This window comes from Nothoprocta perdicaria, unplaced genomic scaffold, assembly GCF_003342845.1.
Source record: "Nothoprocta perdicaria isolate Ctin4 unplaced genomic scaffold, notPer1 scaffold_214, whole genome shotgun sequence".
NCBI lineage: Eukaryota > Metazoa > Chordata > Aves > Tinamiformes > Tinamidae > Nothoprocta > Nothoprocta perdicaria.
The window spans coordinates 408376-432335 of NW_020455360.1; the positions used below are offsets into that span (position 1 = coordinate 408376).

At 39.7% G+C, this 23960-nt stretch overlaps 1 protein-coding gene across 1 annotated transcript; it reads left to right on the plus strand.

Moving 5' to 3' along the window:
- The first annotated feature begins 779 nt into the window (after positions 1-779).
- IREB2 (iron responsive element binding protein 2) lies at positions 780-22694 on the plus strand. The gene is made up of 22 exons (XM_026038622.1): positions 780-824; positions 1504-1593; positions 4252-4417; positions 5499-5636; positions 7633-7854; positions 8891-8960; positions 10048-10231; positions 10710-10849; positions 11621-11792; positions 12746-12846; positions 13266-13382; positions 14038-14197; positions 15038-15173; positions 15869-15953; positions 16435-16591; positions 16896-17020; positions 17277-17381; positions 17649-17791; positions 18900-19047; positions 19136-19258; positions 19954-20139; positions 20773-22694. The coding sequence occupies exons 1-22, from the start codon at positions 806-808 to the stop codon at positions 20881-20883; spliced, it is 2898 nt and encodes a 965-aa protein (XP_025894407.1). The 5' UTR covers positions 780-805; the 3' UTR covers positions 20884-22694.
- Positions 22695-23960: the final 1266 nt, after the last annotated feature.

Below are 23960 nucleotides of genomic sequence, written 5' to 3' on the forward strand. Positions count from 1 at the left end.
GTGACACAATACCTTAAAGGACTCAACGATTTTATTGTATCTTTCAAAAAAAAAAAATCACAAAAAGTAGTGGGAAGGACAGTGAGATAAACAGCTACAACTAAGTAATTAGAGAATTTCCAGTGTAAATTAGYATCAAAAAGCCAAATAGCCAAACATTGTGTTAAAACCAAAGATCAATACAGGATTTGCTTTACAAAAGTCTAAAGTGAAAGAAAGGTGCCGAAAATGAAACGTGAAAAGAGATTTATCATGCGTACAAAAAAATACTGCCTAAAATTCCTTTCCCCGGGCGTATCTGGCTGATCAAAGCCAGCCTTCAGGCAACGGCGGAAAACAACTCGAAGTCATTTGATCACTGATAGATTCAGAGTGACAAGGCCGAGGCTGGCTGTGGCCGCTGCCCGGGCGGTAACGGTTATAAGGGTTGTAACGGTTCCAACGGGTAGCGGCAACGGTTACAAGCGTTGTAACGGTTATAACGGCTGCAAACACCGTAATGTGCCGTCGCCCCGCCCCGTCACGTGGCGCACCACGCACTCCGCGGCCTCGGCCAATAGGCGGCGCCCACGGCGAGGCTCGCGMGGGGCCTTGGGGTGGCTCCGCCCCCGCCGTTCGTCGAGGGGCGCGGAAGTATCGCGCGAACAGCTTTCCCCTCCGCTCTCTTCCGCCCCGCCTCCGCAGGTCTCGCGAGAGCCGCCGCGGCCAGGGCGGAGCGGCGGGTGCGCGTCTCGCGAGATCTGGCGGCGGCCCCGCCCGCGCGCCCCGCTGCCCCGGCCCGGCGGAGCTAATATGGTCGCCGGCGATGGACCCTGCCAGGCCAGGTCAGTGCCGCGGCCCCCGCCGCCCTCCGCCCGCGGGGAGGCGCCGCCCGCGTGCCCGGCGGGACCCCGCGCGCGGCCTCGTCCCCAGCCGCGCTGGCGCAACGGGGAGCGGCCGGGTCCGAGCGCGGCGGCCTCCTCCTCCCCCATCCCCGTTTCCCCCCCCATCGCTGAGGAGCGGCCCGGCCCGGCCCGTTACCGCCGCCCGCCCCGCTCCCCCGGTGCTGGTACCGGCCCCAGGCCGAGGCGGGCGGCGCACAAAGAGCCGCGCCAGCAGCTCCCGCGCTTGGCCCTCACAGCTCTTTCCCCTTGGCGCTTTGTTTGGTGCTGCGTTTTTCTCGTGCCTCGTGTTTCCCGCTGTGCTGCTGAGTCCCCGTGTGTCCCGCTCTGGGGGTGGTGAGCTGGGACAAGAAGGGTCCAACCCGCGTTTAGGCTTCTAGCTGTGCACACAGACGTGGCTGCTSTTGTACCGCTAAAGCCCCTGGTAGCGGCACATCTGTGTCGTTTGGGACACTTAATCTTTTCAGACACCAGCATATACTTGATTTACTTGTAGTCCTCTAAGAAAGCTCTTTTTGGTGAAAGCGGACACTAGAATCTGGTCTTACGAGATCTTTATCGGTTCTTGAACCTTCTGTGTTTGTTTTGGTTTTTATATCAGTGACTTATTTCCTCCCCGCAGGAATCCCCTACCAGCCCGTGATTGAGGCATTAGGAGACTATCCACAAAAGAAATTCTACAATGTCTCGAAGCTTGGAGGCACCAAATATGGTAACAAAACTTAACAGCTGCTAATTAGCATAGCACAATTAGCAAATTTGTACCTCTTGCTCCTTAAAAATATTCAGGAGTCCTGTTGTGAGTACRTGAATTTTTAGTAGGTATCCTTGAAAGCACATGATTTTCCAGTCTATGATTGTTGAAGTTGAAAGATATCAACTTCAGTTGGAGGGTTGGGGTGAAAATATTTCTTGTAGTTTTTTTCAGTTGGGATGGGATTATGGGAGATGTTACTGGACTGCTAGGCGCGGGGTCATCTCTTTGGGAGACAATGAACTCGCAGAAAACTGCTAAATGATACTTTTAAAAGTAAAAAGTAATTTTTTTTTTACTGTAATTATTTTTGCTGATTCTTGGTATCCAAGATTCATCTTTTTTTTGTAACTCCACATAGTGGATAACTGCTGGGACATAACTTCTATTGCAACTGCTGCGAAAAAGTGATTTTTTTGTGGTATACAGACAAATACTTAATCTCTGTGTATCATTTGTATGTAATATATCACTAGGGRTAGGTGATAGATATTTATTGGGTCTCCATCTCTGAATACCTTTTAAAAGAATTAATATATGTGAGATGAGAGAGGGAAAGGCATGTGGATGGAGGTTACCTCTAGATTGGTGTCACTTGGAATAGGCTTTCCCCTTGCAGTCAATCAAAGCATACTTATTTTCCTCCCTAAGGTGCATGCTAAAAATATTTCAGCATTTTTTTTTTTCAGTTGTCTTGCTTGGTAAGGTCTGTGTTAGTCTCCTGTATTTACAAGATTCATGATACATTTATTAACTAAAGAATTAGCCATGGGTATGTTGCTGTAAAGGCTACTTGACCACAGCAATTACTTCCCCATTGTTTGAAGGGAAGAGAGAGGGGAGCCCTTTCCCCTGGAGCAGTGGCTGCTGCAAACTTTGTGCAGCAGCTGCAAATTTTTACTTTTTGTAGCAACAAAGTTAACATTTTGAATAGGAAGATTAGTTGGAGGTAAAAGAAACTTCTCTTTGCAGCTTTGTCCAGTGAGAAGCAGCAGAATGGCAGGAACAAAACCAGTCAGTACTTCTGCTGCTTTTGGAGGCTTTGCTAATGTAGAAATGTTGTAGAAACTGAAACAGTTTAAATGAAATGCAGTATTCTATAGCAGCAGCAGAAATTGCTAGAGATATCAAAGAAGGAATATGAAAACGGAATAGACTAGGAGTCTCTTCCAGCAAAACATCTATACAAAAGTTTGTAGCCTCATTGTCCACATATTAGCAAGATATTAATTTGAAATTAAATTAAAACACTGTGTAGGACAACATTTGTAAGAAATCCAGCATCTGGAATTGCTGCCTGCATTTGTTTTTAGAACATCATTGGAGGAGTGCTCTGCTGTGCTACTGCTAATCCAAGAACAAGCAAATCKGTGGGGTTTTCTTTTGTTTTATTTTGGGTTTCTTTTTTTGCTGACAATTTAGATGCTAACTAAAGTGAGTTGTGGCATTACAGCAGATTTGGAAACCTTTTTAATGATGCTTCAAAATTTTGAATGACTTACCTAATTAGACAGTAGTAAATAATATGTGACAAAAATGCCTAATGAGAACAGTCCAGAAAGTTCTCCATTAGTAGCTCGCTGACAGACTTATGGGCTGGATTAAGACTAGCAAATCTTTAATTTTTTTCTTTGTTCTTTTTTTCCCTCTCCCCAAAACAAAGTTGCATAATTGTTTAAAATTTTTCATCTAGCTAACATTTCTGTTATTGTAATAATCTGTTATTGTAATCCACTTCAGTGGAAGTGATATATATTCAATGATTATGATAATTGGGGAGGATGTGAATTAATCTTCATTTTTATTTAGAGTCAATAATGACTTGCTCTTTTTTCTCTTCCCTCTTTTGTTTCAGTGTTTCTAGTTCCCTAAACTTTTCCATCTGTGAAAGCTCTTTCTAGTCTGAACTTTAACCCAGATCAGTAACAAAGTAACTGGAGTTGCATTTAATTAAATGCTGCTCTTGTTTATATTTTATGAAATATATTTTAAGTTTAGAGCACATGTGAAAATTTATTCTTGTTCTTCATGTCACTGTTTGTATGAAAGTAAAAGAAATTCTGGTAGTAACTGCCTCTGGTTTAATGTCAAGTAATGGCACAGTAAGGTTTGCAGTGTGAAGACTTCTAGCAGATACTAATTGTTATTGTCTCTCCCTTATTCCACGTGGTCAGGACCCCCAGCTCAGGATTCCTGGCCTCTTGGTCCTGCCAGCACAGCGTGCCTTCTTAAATGTCAATGTCTTGACGGGACACAGTGAGGCCATTGGCTTCTTCCACCCACACTTCATGTAAAAATTCATCTTCCACAAGGTGTGCGTTGTGCAGCTCACCCTTCCCTCCTCTGTAATAAAGACCAAAAGCAGAAGCAACCAGCCAGGCAGGCTCCTGTAGCTCTCCTGCTTTCTATCCCTAGTTKGCATTTGTTTACTCTTCACCCCTGCACTTCATTTGTGCTGTTTATGACTAAATTGTACCCATACAGATAGATTTGAGTTTGCTGAAAATTGCTGGAGTAGAACTCTTGAGAAATGTGAAACTATTTAAAAAAAAAAAAAAAAAGTGTGTAAACTGAAGGTGTTGCACTAATTAAGCCAGTTGYTTTGTCTTGCCCTAGATACTCTGCCTTATTCCATACGAGTGTTGTTTGAATCCAGCGTCCGTAACTGTGATGGCTTCTTAGTGAAAGAAACAGATGCTATGAACATTTTGGACTGGAAAACAAAGCAGAATAATGTTGAAGTGCCCTTCTGTCCTGCCAGAGTTGTTCTTCAAGATTTTACGTAAGTGGTGTGTGCGTGTGTGTCTGCCAAAACCTCTGACATCATCTGTGTAAACTCCCTGAGCRATATGAATGATACTTTGGCTCGAGAATAAATAGGACTTGGCCTTTTGATTCTGAAGTATCTTGTGTTCTATATCAACTCGTGCACTGCTTCTGCTGTCCAGTAAAYGTATTGTGATACTTGCACGTGCTGCAAGAATAGGAGCTGCTTCGCAGAGTTGCCCTGGTTTTAGTGCAGGTTGATAAGCTGAAAGTGTCAGCCTGCAAGGAATGTTTTACAGGATAAGAGCCAAAGCACAAATGGAAGAGATGACATTTTGACTGTAGCCAAACGGCTGGCGGCTCATTGAAATATACAGAGTTCTTACTTGAGATAACTGAAGATTAAATATTGCTTATTGCACAAGTATGTGAAATGCCATTCAAACCATGAATAATGCACTTTTTTAAGTCCAGGAACCTTTTTATGTGCGATTTGAATATGAAGTAGCAATAGGACAAACCTTCAGCAGMTTGCAGTCCTTAAATACAGGATGTTTTGCTGACTCATTAACTGTATGTTTATCAAGAAACTGGGGAAGTAAAATAGGAATTAGAAGTAATTGGAATAGGAATTAGAAGTAATGATATTACATATAATAACTTCTGCAAGCAGAATCAGGAAAATTTTATATACTATTTGTGCTGCAGAAATGACTGGTTCTGTAAGAAAAGTCATAGTATAATGCAAATATTAATATATATAGTACAAGTATTTGTTCACATAGCAATTTTGTGTTATAAAGTAATAAGTATTGAGAAATGAGTGTTATTATAAAGTACTGTCACACATCAAGAACAAAGCAAGGTGAAAGAACAGTGTGWTTCTGTTCTTTAGGGTGCTCCTGTATTTTGTTTGGTCTGTTACCTTGGAGCATGCTCTTGCCTGTTATGAATGCTACCAATTTAATATATATTTCAAGTGCTTTAAAATTTAGTGAATAAAATATTAGGACTTTATCTGGAATGCCTTAGTTGTCGAGTTAAAATCTGTTGAGTTAATGTCTTATGGTATTTTACTGTTTTTTTTCCCCTATTAGTGGAATTCCTGCCATGGTGGATTTTGCCGCCATGCGGGAAGCAGTGCGAAATGCTGGAGGAGATCCGATGAAAGTCAATCCTGCCTGCCCAGCAGATCTCACTGTTGACCATTCTCTGCAGATTGATTTCAGCAAATGGTGACGTACCTTGTATTTGATAAGCTGTACGTTTTTGTCTGATGCAAGGAGTTTGATTCTCAAGTTTGAATCGAGTCCAGCCTTAGTACATGCTCTGTAAATCCTTTGCCGTTGGTGGGTGCCTGAAACTAGATCTAATGGTCTGAGGTTTCTCTTAACCTCTCTATGCAGTCAGTACACCAGTCTGGAAAAGGAGTTGCACACTGTAAGTGAATGTGTGCTTCAAAGAACTCTTCTGGATAAAAACACCCCTCTTGAAGAGTGGTGTATGAATCAAGTTGACTGACAACACAGGTTCTGTGCAAAGGCTCTTGAAATAACTAGATTTGGCATGGTTTCCAGGAAAGAGTCTGTCTTAAGAGAATGAGGCAGAGGTATCTGGATTTTAATTTTGCCTTGCCCTATTTTTACTGGTAATGTTAAATTTTAATTGTAAATATAACTGCTTTGTCAGCACGCTGGAGAAGTAGTTTGTAATCCTGTCGGACTTGCAAAAAGATTGAAATTTCAGCCCTGGCTATGGCTGTGATCTGGTGTAGGGCTGGATTTTGCCACTGAARATATGTGGAGAGGGAAGTCTGCTTGAGGAACCTGGAAGTGCTAAGAGTTGGAAAACTGACAGCCTAGTTCTCCTTCTAGAGAGGCAGTGGGGTGGCGAAACCAGGCTGGGGTTGTCTTGTGCCAGAAACGCACAGCACCCTGCAGGAGAGGAAAAAATTGCATTTTTATTCAATGTTTGCCTAACTATACTAATAGTACAGCTCTTCCCCCCACTTGAACACCATAGAGACTTCCAAAATGGAGTGGAATTATGTAAATGGTTTGAATTCTTTGGGAGTTTGAGTTAAGAGAAGCTTGTGGTAAAACAGGTATGGGTATGATTTCTATTTCTGTAAACCCTCCAAGTACATAAATTCAGTTTTGTTAGTAACTTAGGAGAATGAAAAGTAAGATCTAAATTMATTGAGTTGATCTGTGTTGCTTCAGTTCTGTGAACAGCTCATTCTTGTGGTTGAAAGGGCAGCTGATTCAATTGCAATTAGGCTGCCTAATATTATCAGAAAGACCAACTGCTGGCAGGAGGTCTGAACTGCTGCTTTTAAATGATAAATCCAGTTCCTGTGGCTGTGCATTTGGAAAGCTTAGAGCATCTCAGCAGCTGCTGGCATATGATAAAAACACCTTCACTACACATGGTTTGTGCTGCCCTTAGATCACTTCCATCTCCTGCTGCTCAGAGACTCACAGACTGAATTTGTAGTTAGGCAAGGTATCCTCTGAACCTTTGCAGTATCCTGCAATCGTACAACTATYGTGTTTTTTTCCTGCTGTAGTAAAAAGAAATTCATTTAATGACAAAACAATATTCTGGTGCTATTAAGAAGTTAGAAATCTCGTTTTCACAGCAAGCTTGATTTCTTCCCCTGAGAAGACCAAATATAGCAGAAAGGGTAGTGTGTTGTATGCACTTTAAAAAGCTTTCTTCTGTATTGTATGCCTTTGTGATTTGAATAGCATGTATATTTTACCCGAGTCTTGAAGAATTTTATCAAAAGCCTAATTAATGGTCAGAGTTGTGCTTCTTTCTTGAGGCAGTTTCCTTTGTAGTTGTTCCTCCATGTTTTGAACAAAACACATGCAATGCTGCCTTAACAAGTAAGGAGAAACTGTTCAGCCAGTCTGTCACTTGGAGGAGGCCCTTTCTACATCTTCACAGTTAAAACCCTGAGTTCAGCCCGAGCARTATTGCTTGTAAAGAACTCCAGTCTGTTGTGTGCAAATTGAAGGAGATGTTTGTCATTTTAGCCTCTTAAGCAATTCAATGCAATTGATTTAAATATCTTAGATTTCTATAATACACGAGTCAATTAAGCATATCCAGTTTACTTTGCTTCAGGGTTGTAATAAATGTTTTTTTAGGTAGCATTTAATAGTCCACTAAAGGCATTCAGACATAAACCTGGCTTCTAACTTATTCTTCTCTTCACTGTTACAGTGCAATACAGAATGCCCCAAATCCTGGGGGTGGTGATTCCCAGAAGGCAGCAGCAAAACTTTCTCCACTTAAAGTACAGCCTCGGAAGTTACCTTGCAGGGGGCAGACAGGCTGCAAGGGGCCGTGCAGCGCTGCGGAGGCGAGTCGCAGCGCGGGACAGTTTTCTGCACAGATTGAGAACACGCCGATCCTGTGTCCTTTCCATCTTCAGCCAGTGCCTGAGTATGAAAGTTTCACTTTTTATCAGTTATTTGCTCCCTTTTCTGGTGTTAAGCACTACCTGTGGCAGCTTAGAGATGTGGGTCCTCTAAATATCCCTCTGTACTTCACATACATGGGAGACAGATTTTAGCATCTRGAAAGATGTTTGCAGTAGACTTGAATTAGTCGAAACTAAATATATTTGTTGACAAGAAGGATTTTAGTAAACACARTGCACATACTCATTTATCTGACCGATGGCTGGCATTTCAGATTGAATTTGGAGACTTCTCTCCCTTCCTTACATGGACAACAAACCACAAGAGTAGTCTTTTGTAAATTACTGAGTAAACTTCAGTMAAAATTAAATGTTAGTCTTCACGTGGGAGCTTTGCAGAAATTTCCAGCTTTTCCAGATGAACTAGGCAACAGCCTTTGCATAGTCCCCAGGGTCCAAGTATTGTCTCAGTCCCCCTATCCTTGAGTTGAAATTCTCTGAACACCCTACCCTGGCTGTGCGTGTGATGGCACAGAGGCACCKCCTCTGTTTGCTCACTCCACATTTTCCATACTATGAATGATCATTTTGTACTGCTCACCCTTTGACAATTCCTTGGAAGCACCTGTCCCTTTTAGCTGCCCCTTCTCTGCTCTGACCAGCTGTCTAGATTCCTGTCTTGCTCTTCCTGATGTGTTTGAATTTAAAGACTGATCAAATCAGTCTGCTGCAGTAGTTGTTACTAACTGTCTTGGTACCTCTGTAGTACACGATGGGAGCAGTTCTGTTGTGGGTATATTTGAGATGATTTGCTTTAGGTAATCTGCCTAGAATAAACCTGTTCACCAAGCATAGCCTGGGCAAAATCAGTTCTTTTTCCACTGTTTAGAGWAAGCTTCTTGCATGGAAGGAATTATGTTTGTTTTAACAAGAACTAACATCACATATAGCACATGATAGGATTAAATGAGTCTTTCATCAAAAGCAAACAAAATTAGCTTATTCTTTTGTGATCTGAAATGAATTTTGACAGTGTTTGTAAACTTGGTCTCTTATTAGGCCTGAGACAGTACTGAAAAATCAAGAGATGGAATTTGGCCGAAATAGAGAGAGGCTTCAGTTTTTTAAGGTATGTCTGTCTACCTGTGGACTTTGTTCTTTAATATTTATGGTCTGTTTGTCTGGCAGTGTTCATATCTAAATGTATTTTTTTCTGGCAATGTCTAGCTTTCAAATCTGAATTTCTATATGAGCGGAAAATTGACTAATAACATAGATTTGGGTTCAAATTATAGTATTATTAGGCAAGCTAACCCTCTAATGCTGCCAAAGGGGGAGAGAATAACTTGTAACGCTTAAAGACCAGTGGATAAACCAGATCCCTAGGAAGCATTAGTACTTAAGAGGTCTTTTGGTAAGCTTCTGGATAAAAGGTCTGCTTAGAATTTTTCAAATCTTACTGAAGTTAGTGTTGAACAGAAGCTGGTGTTAAGAAACTGCTGCTCTCAAACTAGGCAACAGAGCAAGCAGAGTTATTTTTAATGCAAGTCTTGTGTGGAAGACATCAGTTTCTTTGCTGGCCAGATACACTGGTATCTGATCCTGATCCACAGATGTAGCAGTTCAGGAATGCAGTGCAATAAACCAAATATCTGTGTATAGGTAGACTAGGAGATCTTTCTGTAAGTTTTCTGTCAGTTCTTACATTATTCAAGAGGAGAAGCTGCTAAAATAAATCTTTTGTTCCCCATTTTCACATCAATTTTTCTCAAATCTATCATTTGAGTTTGCATTAGGCAAGACACTTCTGTAAATTGCACCTTCAGCCTCATCCAGACATGTAAAATGTGTAGTGAATTTTGCTATGTATGCTTATGGGTCTCTGTTTTCTATATACTGATTTTAATTGTTCCTTGAATATAAGTCAGTTAGAATTGGGAGGTAACGTATTTGTGCAGATCTGCTTTTGAAAGGTGGGTGTGAATTATTGATTCAGCCTTCAGCAGGAATTGAGCAAAAGGTTTTGTTAATGATCAAGCATGCATAGAATCCGGGTGTAGCATGTAGTTCTGTTTCATAAATGAGCAAAATCCACTTAAATAACACATACTGTTGTATTGCATATTGGGTCTGTCATTCTTGTTATGTTCTTTAAAAAAAATACACCTTTGAGAAAATCTAACTTGTTTTTTTCTTCTTTTGGAAAAAAAATACAGTGGAGTTCGAAAGTTTTCAAGAATATTTCTATAATTCCGCCTGAAACTGGAATGGCGCACCAAGTTAACTTGGAGTATTTGTCAAGAGTTGTTTTTGAAGTTAAAGATTTCCTATATCCTGATAGTGTGGTTGGCACAGATTCGCATATGACCATGGTTAACGGCTTCGGTATCTTGGGCTGGGGTACGTATGTTGCTTGCAGCTTGTTAACACTTTGAAAAACATGTTAACATACTGTTGAGAAATACTTTCTATCTGAAGTATAACCAATTCTGTCACGAGTTACCCTTCACAGTGTTTGGTATTTCCTCTAAATGTGTCCTCAACTAACACTTCTCACCACTGAGAAACTTTTTACAATTGAAAAATAAAACAACCAAAAAGTAATTCATATTTATGTGGGTACTGATTGTACGTGTTGTGTAAAATTCACATTGATTTCTTTTTCTGTGTAAAGTCAATGCTAGATAAAGCGCTTTAAGGTTAAGTTTGAAGAGTAACTGTATTGGTGGTACTCTTAATTTTATTTTCCAAATACATATATTTAAAGGTGAACATCTGCTTTTAAGTTCAATAAGAAAAAATTGTTAGGTTTTAATTTGTCCAAATATTTAGTCTCAGATACTTAAACTGATGACARAAAATGAATATTCTCCCTCAGGTGTTGGGGGCATCGAAACAGAAGCGGTGATGCTGGGGATGCCGGTTACGCTCCCGTTGCCCGAGGTCGTCGGCTGTGAGCTGACCGGCACGGCCAGCCCGCTCGCTACGTCCATAGACATCGTCCTGAGCATCACCAAGGTAGGAGCCTGTGCAGGCAGCACTAGCTTTGTGGTTTGGGTACAAGTTTTAACAGGGGTGGTTGAGAACTGAACTGAATGCTGAGAGCATCCATGGTATACCTTTAACTGTAGTTGTACAGAAAGATATTAATAAGCTCTAAATCCTTTCTAATTAAAGGTCTTCTAAGGGATTTTACTACTGCAATGGTGTATTTATAGTCTCTTTGCTTATCTAAAAAGAACTTTCCTGTCCTGTGTTTTCTCCCTTCTCAAACCAGTTGGCGCCCTGTAGGTTTTTTCTGTAGTCTTAGAACTTGTTCTAGATCCTTTTCTCCCTAAAAAAATATCCTGTGAAAACCCTTGGTCTGGCTATGGTTATGCATTTGCATGACTAGTGGAATCTAGTAGAATATCTTTTCTGAAGCCAAGGTTTCRCCACCAAGCAGCACAAGCTATCTCTAAGTCAGTAGGTGAAGAGCTAGTGTCAAAGCATTTAAAGGCTTTGATTGCTTTGAACATATATTTTTCTAGTTCTTTCTGACATGCTCTAACAAGTATCTCTCTGTTCCTGAGTGGGAACTGAAGAACTAAGCTACAGGTAGCAGTGTTCCTTATGTCAACTTCCAAAACTCAAATTTTGGTGGAGTATTTTGTTTGTTTTGTTTTTCTCCTTTCCAAAATGTGCCTTATGGCTCCAACTTTTCATCCTAAGCATTCATAACTGAAAGCTGCAGGAAACACATTGTACCTCTTTACATTTCAGATGTTATTTTCTTCTTCTTTTAAACAGCAACTTAGGCAAGCTGATGTTGCTGGAAAGTTTGTCGAGTTCTTTGGGAGTGGAGTTTCCCAGCTGTCTGTAGCAGACCGAACCACAATAGCAAATATGTGTCCTGAATATGGTGCTATTCTGAGCTTTTTCCCTGTTGATAATGTGACACTGAGGCACTTAAAACATACAGGTAAGGGTAAAACTAAAGTAATGTTTCATTATATTAGTGATTTTGGTGCAATGTACTTCTATAAAACCGACGATGTGTCTTAAATGGCAGCTCTTTTCTGCAGAGTGCAGACTTGGGACTAATGTATAAAATCCACTTTACAGTTACAAGTTACATCAGGGATCTCCTTTGCGACAGTTTTTACTGTGGCCTTTGTTGTTGTCTTAGCCACCAGCAAGCTCTCTCCAAAAATAAAACCTAATCTTCTAGAGTGTTTGAGAAATAAGTGGAACTGCAAAATAAATAACAATGTTTCTAATCCTTCCCTCCTTGGATGTTTTTTATTTGAAAGAGGATTAATTCACTGACATGTTAAGCTAAAGTAGCAAGATATCCATTCTCATCAGACTAGAACAATGGAGAAAACTACAAGGTGAAAAACAAAAGGCCAACAGTCCATTTGTATTAGTAAGCCTGTCTGGAGCTAAAGTCTGTTATTTTAAATGCAAGTTAAACACTTTTGGTAACAAACATGCTTTGTCTGTTGAGTGCAGACCAAGCAAAATAGACTTTCTGACAGTAGTCAGTAGTGCTGACTATTGTCAACTAAACATAATCAGTACTAGTAGCTGAGTAAATCTTAGAGGAAAAACTTTGGCAGAATAATCCTTGAAGTTGACTAATTATGCTAGAGTTGAAGCAGCTTTCTTCCCTCCTTAATAAAAGAGGGAAACTTAAGGATTTGTTTGCTTATTTGTTTAGAAATATTGCAGATGCTGAAATTTATGTATCATTTCTGAATAGCTTCTGGAATGTTTGACATGAAGTGGTTTGCCTTGAAAAACAAGGACTGTGGATATTCAAGAATAATTTTACATGCTTGCATCTACTGATTTCTAAGTTTGTGCAGATGGATGGAGCATGGAGGTTTTTTTAAATATGACTGTTCTCATATTTGAAAATGTTGGATTTAGGTTTTGACAAGACCAGGCTTGAGGTCATAGAAGCATATCTTAAAGCTGTGAAGTTATTTAGAAATGATGAGAGTTCTTCTGGAGAACCCGAATATTCCCAGGTATGTTTGGAATGACTTATTTCTGCGTATATTTGATTCTTTTAACAATTTGGTATCTCATTGTACTTCTCATTGCCTTGATATTGCCTTTATTTAACTCATGGTTTTGAGAAGCAGAGTCTGCSTGCAAAACAAGGTGTGGGGGTAGAAGGAAATGTTTATATCTGTTACCAGATACTGAATTCCTAGTCCTTGCAGATGACCAGGTAAGTTTTGTGGGAAAGGTAGATAATGTTAAAATAAACTTGAGTAAGATTGATAATCCTCTATAATGAGCATTCTTTAAAATGTAAGCCTTTAGTTTTAATGTCTTGGAACATTCAGTTTTTACACAAAATAGGGCACAGCTGCCTCAGAAGAGCATGTTAAATACATTGTTAGGCTGTGCTTCATAATGTATGTCTCCTTTTTTTTTGTAGGTAGTACAAATTAGTCTAAGTTCTATAATTCCATACGTCAGTGGCCCCAAGAGGTCCCAAGAYAGAGTGGCTGTTAATAACATGAAAAGTGATTTCCAAGCCTGCTTAAATGAAAAGGTTTGTTGCGCTAATGTTCTTTGCAAAAGGTACTCCCTGTGATTTGCATGAATAACTGTACTGCAACTTGCTCTGTGCTTACCTGCTGAGCCCTYGTTATTATTTTATGAACAGATCATCTAAGGGAGCTCTTGTCTTGCTTGACAAGTGTCCCCAGAGTAGTAGTTGGTAAGTTGTAGGTATTTGTCATGAGCATGAAGTTCAGAAATCCTTAATCTCATAGTTCAAGTCAAATATCATGTAGAGAGGAAAACCTTAAATTTAAGTAGTAAATAGTTAAGCTTGGGGAAAAAATATTCAGAGGTTTTTAYATCAGCTGAGTTGGGAGAAGTGTTCACTCAGAAGCCCCTGTTTCTATTGTTTGCAACATAAGGATGCATCTTCATCATTTAAGACTGGGGACTGGCAACATTATTAGCACCTTGGTTTTGCTAGTTCAGACCACGTACTGTATAAAATCAGACGTAAGATAAGGAGTTATTTTACATGTAGCAGGAAATGATATTGAGGCCTGACCATGGTCTGTCTGGCAGTCCTTCACAATGCAATTATGAAGGAGGAAGAGCGGGATTGTGCTTTAGGAGAGAGTGTTGCTGTGATGTTGTGCTCTGTAGAGCATAGTAATAGCTAACATGCATGTGTTTTTGTCATCTAGTCTGGTGTTAAAGGGTTTCAGATTGCAGCTGAGAAGCAGAATGACGTTGTGCCTGTTCAGTATGAAGGAAATGAATACCAGCTCTCTCACGGCTGTGTTGTCATTGCTGCAGTAATCAGCTGTACAAATAATTGCAATCCATCCGTCATGCTTGCTGCAGGTATGTTGTGACTGGTGAGAACCAGCTTAGTCTTAGTATTGCCCCCATGTTGACATAGCCTTTACCTCACTCTTGTAGGTTCTCTGTATTGAYTCGGGCTGAAAGTTAACCGGGAATGTGTTTTTAGCCCTCATTTTGTTACCTGTTCTGGAGATAAAATTAGGAAGTTACCTGGGCATCATACAGTCTTTGAGCTTGTGCCGTAAGATGGGATTAATGACAATAGTTCCAAAATATTTATATTTGGTAGCATTTCAGAGGGTAACCTGGCTGGGACTCATTTCAGATAAATGCATGTGTTGCCACGCTTGTCGTGAGACATGGACTTTAGCTTTGACTCGGTCCTAAATGACCTCTGGATGGGAGCTTGACCTGGACAATCAGCAGCAGAATTTGGAAATCAAGCCCAGATTGTGAAGCCCACTGCTGTCTGCTTAACTGTTTATGTGTAACCCTCCACTGGTTGCATACAGTTTTCCCAGAACAGTTAATCCTTTCTCAGAACTTCCTCTCCTTTTTAGAGGTCCCTTGTGGCCCAGACAAGCTTCCCTTTAAGGCTGTGGTCTGTGTCAGTATAATAAATGACTCTGCCCTGATTTGCCATTTAGAAAGTGAGAAATAAACCTCTTATTATGGAAAAGAAAATGGACATTCATGTGGGAAGAATGGGAGCATAGCCCTAGCTTGTTACGAGTTAAGTAACTTTATTCAACAGATACTTGTTTTAATAATAAGGAGATAGARGACAAGTAAAACTTGATGCTTACGTCTGCTAAGGTGGCGTCATACAGATATTCTTCTAAGAGATATCAAAAACAACAACCTGTGTTATTTTTRTAGGACTTCTGGCCAAAAAAGCTGTTGAAGCTGGCCTAGTGGTTAAGCCCTACATAAGAACCAGCTTGTCGCCGGGTAGTGGAATGGTTACACATTACCTCAGTTCAAGTGGAGTGTTACCATACCTCAGTAAACTTGGGTAAGTTCTGCCTCCTTTGCTTGGTGTTTAAGGAAAAAAATAACCCTATGTGTGGATTTTATATAGGCTGGTAAACATGGTAGTTGCTCGTGAGGGTTTGTTCCCTAAACTTCCAATTTGTAATTTTGACATTGTGTTATCTTGCTTTTCTACTGAGGTATGCTTCCAGCTTGCAACTTGCATTGTGTGGATCACTGCCTTTGAGTTCTGGTTTTCATGGTGACCTATTCGTGCCTGAATAATCTTCCACGTGCTGCATACATCTGTATATTTCCAAGTGGCAACTGAATATAAATTCTTCAGGACAATCCATACTTGTCTCTTGCCATTACTGCCCTCATGGGGTGTTTAGCAAGTTCTGGATTCTTACTAACAATAGTTAGACTGTGTTCATAATTCTGCAACAGGGCCCAGCTGTGCTGCTCTGAATGTTACTGCCTTTGCTTTGCTTTTCCTAAGCCAAAGTGTCTCAAACTATTACAGTTCCATAAATAACTTCTTGAAACTAGTCACAGTGTCCTGTAACTTCCCACTTGCATCACTGAGATGTCCTGTAATTAACTTCCTAAATGCCTAATTACCAAAGTAAAAAAAAAATCTTCTGAATGATTACTAATGAAAAAATCTTCAAAAAGATTTGCCAACAAGTTGTTTTTAACTTAATGTGCCACTTAATTTTTTTTTTTTCAATGTAGGTTTGAGGTGGTTGGTTATGGCTGTTCAACCTGTGTTGGAAACACTGCTCCCTTGCCAGAAGCCATCAGGAATGCAATAAAACAGGTATAGCTGCAATACTGGTGAATACTTCAGATAAAATATTTAGGCAGATTCTTACCCAGTTACATGATTAATCTGTGCAGAAGAGGCTTAATTTTTCAAGCTTTGCATGTTAGTTTTACGTATCTGCTGTATATCAGAGGGAAGCCATAGTAAGTCATTGCTGTGTAGAATATATGTAGTAATCTTTCTGGCATATAAATATTAATTCTAAGATAAATGTAAAGAGGAAATGTGCAGAGGAGCTCCCTCTAACTAGAGGTCAAAACATCAGTGGTTCAGGAATGAATAGGAGATGCTGGGAGAAAGAGGAAAGGTGGTAGGAGAGAGCAGAATGCCTTTAAATTGAAGAGAGCAAATATTTGAAGTGGAACAGTAAGAGTACATCTGACTTCAGTCAATAAAAAGTAGCACAGTCTGAGGTACCAATAAATATTAGTCTTTAAAAAATATATATATGCATATATATGTTTTTGCTTTTCAGGGTGATATTGTTGCCTGTGGAGTGTTATCTGGAACCAAGAACTTTGAAGGGCGTCTCTGTGACTGTGTCCGCGCCAACTACCTCGCGTCGCCGCCGCTGGTAGTCGCGTACGCTATAGCCGGCACTGTCCGGATAGACTTTGAAAGCGAGCCTTTAGGTAACTATTTCTTTCCATCTCGTGTTTCAGAAGTGGGCTGAGGTTCTTTGGCTTGCAGTGGTGACTGTCTTCTGCATCTAGGGCAGGCCTGGAACAGGTTTCTTCATGTGCTGTTGGRCATTAAATAACTGTGTCTTTAAAGAGAAAGTCTAGTCATACTAGGAATGTTTAGCAGATGAAATAAAACATCCATTTAACTAGTGAAGTGCTTGACGCATCTGGTACCTTCTGTGAAGAGTTTGAATATATGAAGTCTAATGTATTTTTTCTTCAAAATTACCATTATGTTTAAAATTTTATTCAGGCGTTGGCATTAATGGCAAAAGTATCTACTTACGAGATATTTGGCCTACTCGAAAAGAACTTCACACGGTGGAGGAAGAGTGTGTAATATCATCTATGTTTAAAGAATTGAAAGAACGAATGGAGGTAAAGGGTTTTTGTTTGAAATAAAGATTGAATTTCATTGTACATTTATAACATTCAACTAGAAAATGCAATTCAATAGACTTTCTTTTACAAGTAAAGGAGGATTTAAATGAGATGGACACTTAAAATAGGACTCTTAAATAATGCGGTTTGTATGTTTATAAATTCAGATGAACTGAATGAACTGAAGTCTGTTTTCAGAATGTGAAAAAGTCATATACCAATTTCTCTGTTCTGTGATTTTTTTTTTTTGTAGAAAGGAAACAAACGGTGGAACTTACTGGAAGCACCTGAGTCAACTTTATTTCCCTGGGATTTAAAATCTACTTATATCAGATGTCCTTCATTTTTTGATAAACTTGTGAGTACTTTGAATCTATCCACCACATTACATGCGCTACACGTAAGCAGAGGAAAAGCTATTCCAGTGGAGAATTGCTATTTAAAAATAACTTAGCATTAATATTTCTCAGACTTGTAAATAATAGAATATCACTAGAGTGAATGGAGCTTGTTTAACAATGTGCCTTAATATATTAGAGATATAATACAATATATTACAGATTATACAGCTTTAGGTCTCTAAGAATCCTGGAGGAAATATTTGGGTTTTCTCTCTTTCTTTTAGGCCAAAGAACCAGTTCCACCACAGCCTATTGAGAATGCCCATGTCTTGCTGTATTTGGGAGATTCTGTAACCACAGATCACATATCTCCTGCTGGAAGTATTGCAAGGAGCAGTGCTGCTGCTAAATATCTGACCAGCAAAGGGTAAGCATTTAACACTCACATTAAACTCTTCTAATTAGATCAGATGGTCGTTTCACGGGTCATAATAGCTTGTCACAGTTGTTGCTTTTATTTATAAATGCCTGTCTGCATCATGGGCCAATTATACACGGTTAAAATGGAATAGTAGTGCTACTGGGATGTATAAGTGATAACATACCTTGGAATCTAAGGTTACATCAAACAACTGAGACCTCGTTAAAGAGCTCACTCTGATATTCCTGCAATGTCTGCTGCCAAATATTTACTAAAGCAGAAGTAGCTTACTGATTTAAAGGCAGATAAGTTATTTTCTGTTAACATGAAGTTAGCAACTGTTACTGGCCTCAAGAACAATCGGATGTACAGAGTCCGAGATGAGAAGTTCCAGAAACTTTTAGCACTTGAAACAGCTGTGTTCTGTAGATGTGAAGTTGGCAGCAGCTCCCCATGGTGGCAGTGGTGCCTCTTTCCTCTGAAATTCTGAGGACACAAACATGGTGAGATGCCGAATTCTGGGTGCTGCATCTGTGAGCAGCTTGGGAGCTGCCGTGCAGGGCTGTACTGTCAAGGGCCATGCAGTTCTGCAGGTTCAGTGCAGCATGACAATAATGAGCTGTGCTGTGGGCTCTGCTTATAAGGGTTGTGTGTGGTTTAAATGAGTAGTGGGACTGGGGAAGTAAGAGCTAATGGGCCTCTGTTCCCAGGACAGGTATGAGTAAAACTATCACTCTGGGACAATGTTAATTAATAAATATCCTGGTAGAGGTGACAAGATTAATAAATGTGCTTCTCTTCCTAAATAACTCTTTTGATCTAGAGCAGTCACCCCATTGCTCTCCTGCAAGTGCCATTTCAATGGTAATACTTTATAAATAAGTCTCAGAAAATGAATTAAAAATTGCAGCTTTGCTGCTGGATTATCTACCAATGATTTACACATTTTGTTCACAGTTTAATATAATTGCATTCATCAGATAATTACTTCCTTGCAACATGCACTGAGGATTTAGTAGTTTTGAGAGGTACTGGGAAAATTATCTAACAGTCAAATTAATTTAAAATCACAATATTTAAAACTGCTTGTTCCCTTTACATTTTTTTACTGTAGACTCACGCCTCGTGAGTTCAACTCTTACGGAGCTCGCAGAGGTAATGATGCTGTGATGACAAGAGGTACCTTTGCAAATATCAAGCTTCTGAATAAATTCTTAGGAAAACCAGCTCCTAAAACAATCCACTTTCCATCAGGACAAACGGTAAAAATGTATTTACTTCTGTGGTTGCTCCAGAACTGCAACATGTATTCAGAACTTGCTCAGACTGTTTTGCTTTGTTATTCCACAGCTAGATGTGTTTGAAGCAGCAGAGCTGTACCAGAAAGAAGGCATCCCTGTAATTATTTTAGCCGGAAAGAAGTATGGACTTGGTAGCTCAAGAGACTGGGCTGCAAAAGGACCTTTTTTACTGGTACTGCTAGTTTTTTAGGTTTGAGGGGGCTTGTTAGTTTGTTCTTTTTTTTTTTTTTTTCCCTTCATGGAGAGACTTAAATGTTTTGTTTGGGGCATAAATGACTCTTGCAACTGTCCTCTGCTTTGCATGCTCTAAGTAGAATAGCATGTTTTTAGAAAATGTGCCCATAGTTTCTTTGCTAGAATCTTCATAAAGTGAATGAATGGTGGGAAGGATGAAAAATGAATTTTAAAAATATGTAATTTAGACTTTCAAACAGGAATTCAGTTCTCTAAATGAATTAAATACTTAGTACTGATACATCTTTATCCTCTGTAGTGTGGAGCATCTAGCTATTGGAGACTATATCCAGATTCCACTGCTGTTGGAAAATACATTCTGAGTCAGCCAATTATTCTTGTACAGTTTGGGAATAATAGAAGCTGCTAGATTCCATCTGGGATTTTCTGCTTGCTTATTGCATTTGCTTTCTAAACTTTAGTTTCATAGTGCATGGTTATGTTCTGGCTTACCTGCTTTCATCTATTTTGTAAAAGGTGATTCCTGCTTTCTAACTGGGCTTTCACAAAGTACCTGTTCTAATCTCGAGCTTGGATTGGAGGGTTTTGAGCATAAAACCAAGTATTTGAAGCTTTTGCCTTTCTCTGTTTAAACATTCTGTACTGACATACAAAAATTACTTGTTTCTGCAGGGTGTTAAAGCTGTTCTAGCTGAAAGCTACGAGAAGGTTCACAGAAGTCAGTTGATTGGAATTGGCATAGCTCCACTTCAGTTTCTTCCTGGGGAAAATCCAGCTACTCTGGGTCTCACTGGCAGAGAGCAGTTTTCTATATTGTTCCCTCAAGAGCTGTCACCAGGAATGACATTGGATATTAAGGTACCTTCGCAATATATTTCTTTTAACTGTGAACATGCGGATAGTTAAATGCCAAAAAAAAATGTAAATAACCTTTGAAAGGAAGTTGAGTTTGGCCTGAAAGTTGCCATGGGTTTTGAAGCTTCCCAGAGAATATAAACATTTAAAGTTAATGGGTCTTCTCACTACACAACSTTTTATGCAACCTGAAATCTTCCCTGTTTTCTGCATGCACGCCCTCCCATTCCCCCAACCACATACACTACATTAGCATAGAATCGAAGCTCTATTCCTGTGGGCTCTTGARAACAAGAATGCAGGTGTGTGAGAGGCTTCAGCCTTCCATCCTTCATGAAGAAACCATTTGTAGCAGTTTACTTTCTGCATACTTTGTACTTTTCTTAGGAAAATAGTTCTTTCTTTCATCTACTGGTAAGTGCACAATATGCATAATAGCTGGACCCAGATTGCATTACAGTGCAGGTGAAATAAGCCTTGGTTTTGTCCCCAGAGAGGGCCTGTTCTGCAGCGGTGGGTAAGAGGACTGAATTTGTCTGAGATGCAGTTCATGGTTATACTCCTAGCTGGCTGTAAGCAAAGGAAAGGGAAAGTAAAGCTCTTTTAATTGGTCTCTTTTTTGCTTTTCTTTTGAAGACAAGCACTGGAAAAGCATTCAACGCACTTGCCTTGTTTGAAAATGATATGGAGCTAACGTTATACAAATCTGGTGGAAGTCTAAACTTTGTGGCGCGAAGATTCTTATAGTAGCTACTGACTCTGGGGGTACCTTGCATAACTGGTAATACTGAAAATGCCTTGTGTGAACCCAGGAATCTGTACTGTGGAACTGCAAACAGTCCTAGTGTGCTCAAAGTTACTTCGTCCATGGATGTAAAAGATTGTGAATCATTGTAACTGCAACAAGATCCTTCCTGATTTTAAATAATATTCTAATGGTGCTATTAAACATTGCTAAAATCAACATGTGTGTTGTGGCAGAGAGCTGTAAGTATCGAGGGGGATGTTTTATCAGACCATTTTGTAAATAAACTATGCGAAATCTGAAACTGATTGTGCTGAAGATTATTATCTAAGAAGGTTTTCTGAAGTTGTTTCCACTTAGTTTTTGCACCTGTAAATCTGTGTACTGCTGTTTGTTGGTTTAAAGGTAGCAGAAGGTATGGAATGTTAAAGGCCAAACTAATGGATTTTTAGGGCATCCAGAATTTAAGAGATTATCAGTTTTGAATTTATTATTCTTTAAACTGTGGGCTGAACGGAAAGGATCCATGTGCAGCCCATAGTGTCCTGTATCATAGACCAYGACTTTCTTACCTTTATTATGGGATTATATATTCCCTCTGGGTACACTGCTCACATTATGAAATACTGTGTGCTAGAAGTTTGATGTTTTCACAGGCAATGTTTCTGAATCTAAAAAAAAACAACTTGCAATAAGTTTTTTTCAGTGCAGACTAAGTGTGATCCCCAGCTTTTTTGGCAAGCTAGCGCGCTTCGATTGAAAAGCTTGCGCTTACTTCCAGGGGTGCAGTTTGTCCCTTATCTSACAACAGCTTTTGCTGCACTGGTTCTGGTATTGGTACCTGAAGTACTTCCCTTCGTATTTTAACCTTCTAAAAATCTTTAAAAACACATTTGAACTGTTTTAATTCCTCTGCTTTAAATATGGCCTGTATCTACTTTACTAGTAAAATGTTTAATAGCTAAATATGGCCTGTTGATACTTTCCAAAATGCTGTAGTTTACAGCCCCTCTCAACAAGTGACTTTTTCCCGTTACCAGAATTCTGAACAAATCTCGTTCTTATGTCACTGCAATTGCTGTAAACTCAATTGTCAACCCACCTGGAAGAAAAAAAAAAAAACCCTATTATCTATGTAATATTGATGGAACATGCACAGTTTTTGCACAAAAAAAAAAAAGTTCTACAACTTGAAACATTCTAGCTCTAATTCAAAAAGTTCAAGTGACTTTTTACTGTTAGCTTCAGGTCATTATTTCTTTGCTGATGTAACTTGAACAGCTTCATTTGAAAATATGGTTTGCAGTTACATAGACACTAATGTCTTTTGGAGGAGAAAACTGCAGTAACTTGGCTATAAATTGACAGAACTTTTGCATTAAGACTTTTGCTCTTGATAAGTGTTATCTTAAACACTGGAACTTTCAAGAGGACTCATTATCTTTGCTACATATGCTCAAAACTTRCCCTAGACACTAAGTTGATTTGCAGGCTAACAGAGGAATGACCATTCAAATCTTTGAGTGTTTCTCACATTTTTTAAAACTGACATAATTACTGTAAAATATTAATTTGAGAGGACAGTTCAAATGTCATACAATTTTTATTTCATTGGCATATCTTTGTGGTTTTTCTTTAATCTTTATCCGAGGAAAAAAAATCTTTAAAGTTTGAAATTCTGTATATTCTGTTCCTGTATTTCACTAGTTTTGCTGTGCTTTTCTTTTAGTCAAGATAAAAACCATTCCAGTGACTCATACTACTTGTAGAGGTAGGAAATTAGTGCATTTTTAATATTGAATGCAGCTGATTTGAGTTTCTCTTCTGCAGTGCACCTTTGKTTTTTTCAAGAGTTATTGATGAGCAGATTTTTCTCCTACTTTAACAGTGTCTAATACCTCTTTCCAGCTTGCATTTTCTTGAACTATAAGAAATGTATTCATGTTCATTACAGGGGAGCAAGTAGGATTTCCTAGTGCTGGCACATGATGCTCCCTACAGATGATAAATCCAACTACTGCTACTTGGCCATTTAAAGCTTGTGTAGCTGCTCATGCCCGAGTGGAAGACCCAACCTCTCATGCAGTCCCACCTGTTGCTGCACAAGGACAGAGTGATCCAAGCCATGCCGAGGTAAAACAGTATTGCAAAATTAAGTGCAATTTAAAGGGATGTGACGTATCAACAAGTTATTGTCCATAATTAAAGCCAGTCAGCCCTGGTAAGAGGCTTGACAGTTTCCATTACCACAGTGACTTTCTGTTGCACTCCTATGCCTTAAAATCCATGGAAGAGCTGGAAGCTGCTGCGTGGGCCGCACTCTGGCTGCTTAGCGGRTCCATCCCAAAGCTGCTCCAGGCATTGGGAACCTCCCGGCTCAAAGCCATACCTCCYGCATGGCTGGAGGCAGCGGGTGCTGAGGGCACTGCTCCTGCTCCTGTTTTTCCTGCTTTTCACGGGGCAGCCCTGCCAAGGAGGTAGCCCTGCCGGGTCCCACGGCTGAGCGGCCAGCGGTGCCCAGGGACGTGTAGCTTTGAACACACTGCTGGGATCCCGCCAGCTTAAGAGCAGAAAGCATGAGGGCRGCTTCCAGAGTACAGAACAGCCGGAGGACTGTTGTGATCACACAACCGTTGTGCGATTAGACCTCTGTCCAGAATCTTAAAGCATAGGAGGAAACGCTCCTTTCTGAAGAGGTGGCTCTGTGTTAGATGTATTTAACCTAGTAATTCTCTCTCCAGGTTGATTTGGAGAAGGATCTATCCCAATTTTTCTAAATGTTTTTCTCTCCTTTCACCCCCTCTTTTCCCCACCCACCCCCTCCCAAGCTATAAAGCTTTGGGGTAGTGTTGGTGTTTATAAATTTTACACTTAAGTATAAGGACATGAAACAATGTATATTAATCATATTTAAGAAACTGCAAATCAATGTCTGCTGTTTAAAGCCAACGAAACAGTGTAAGTTTTAAGTTCAGTAAGTATTGTATAGATATATCTTAAGAGTTCAATTGCTGACAATTGTGCATAAAATGTTACTGATGTTGTAAATTATTTTTAATAAAGAAAATTGTATCACAGT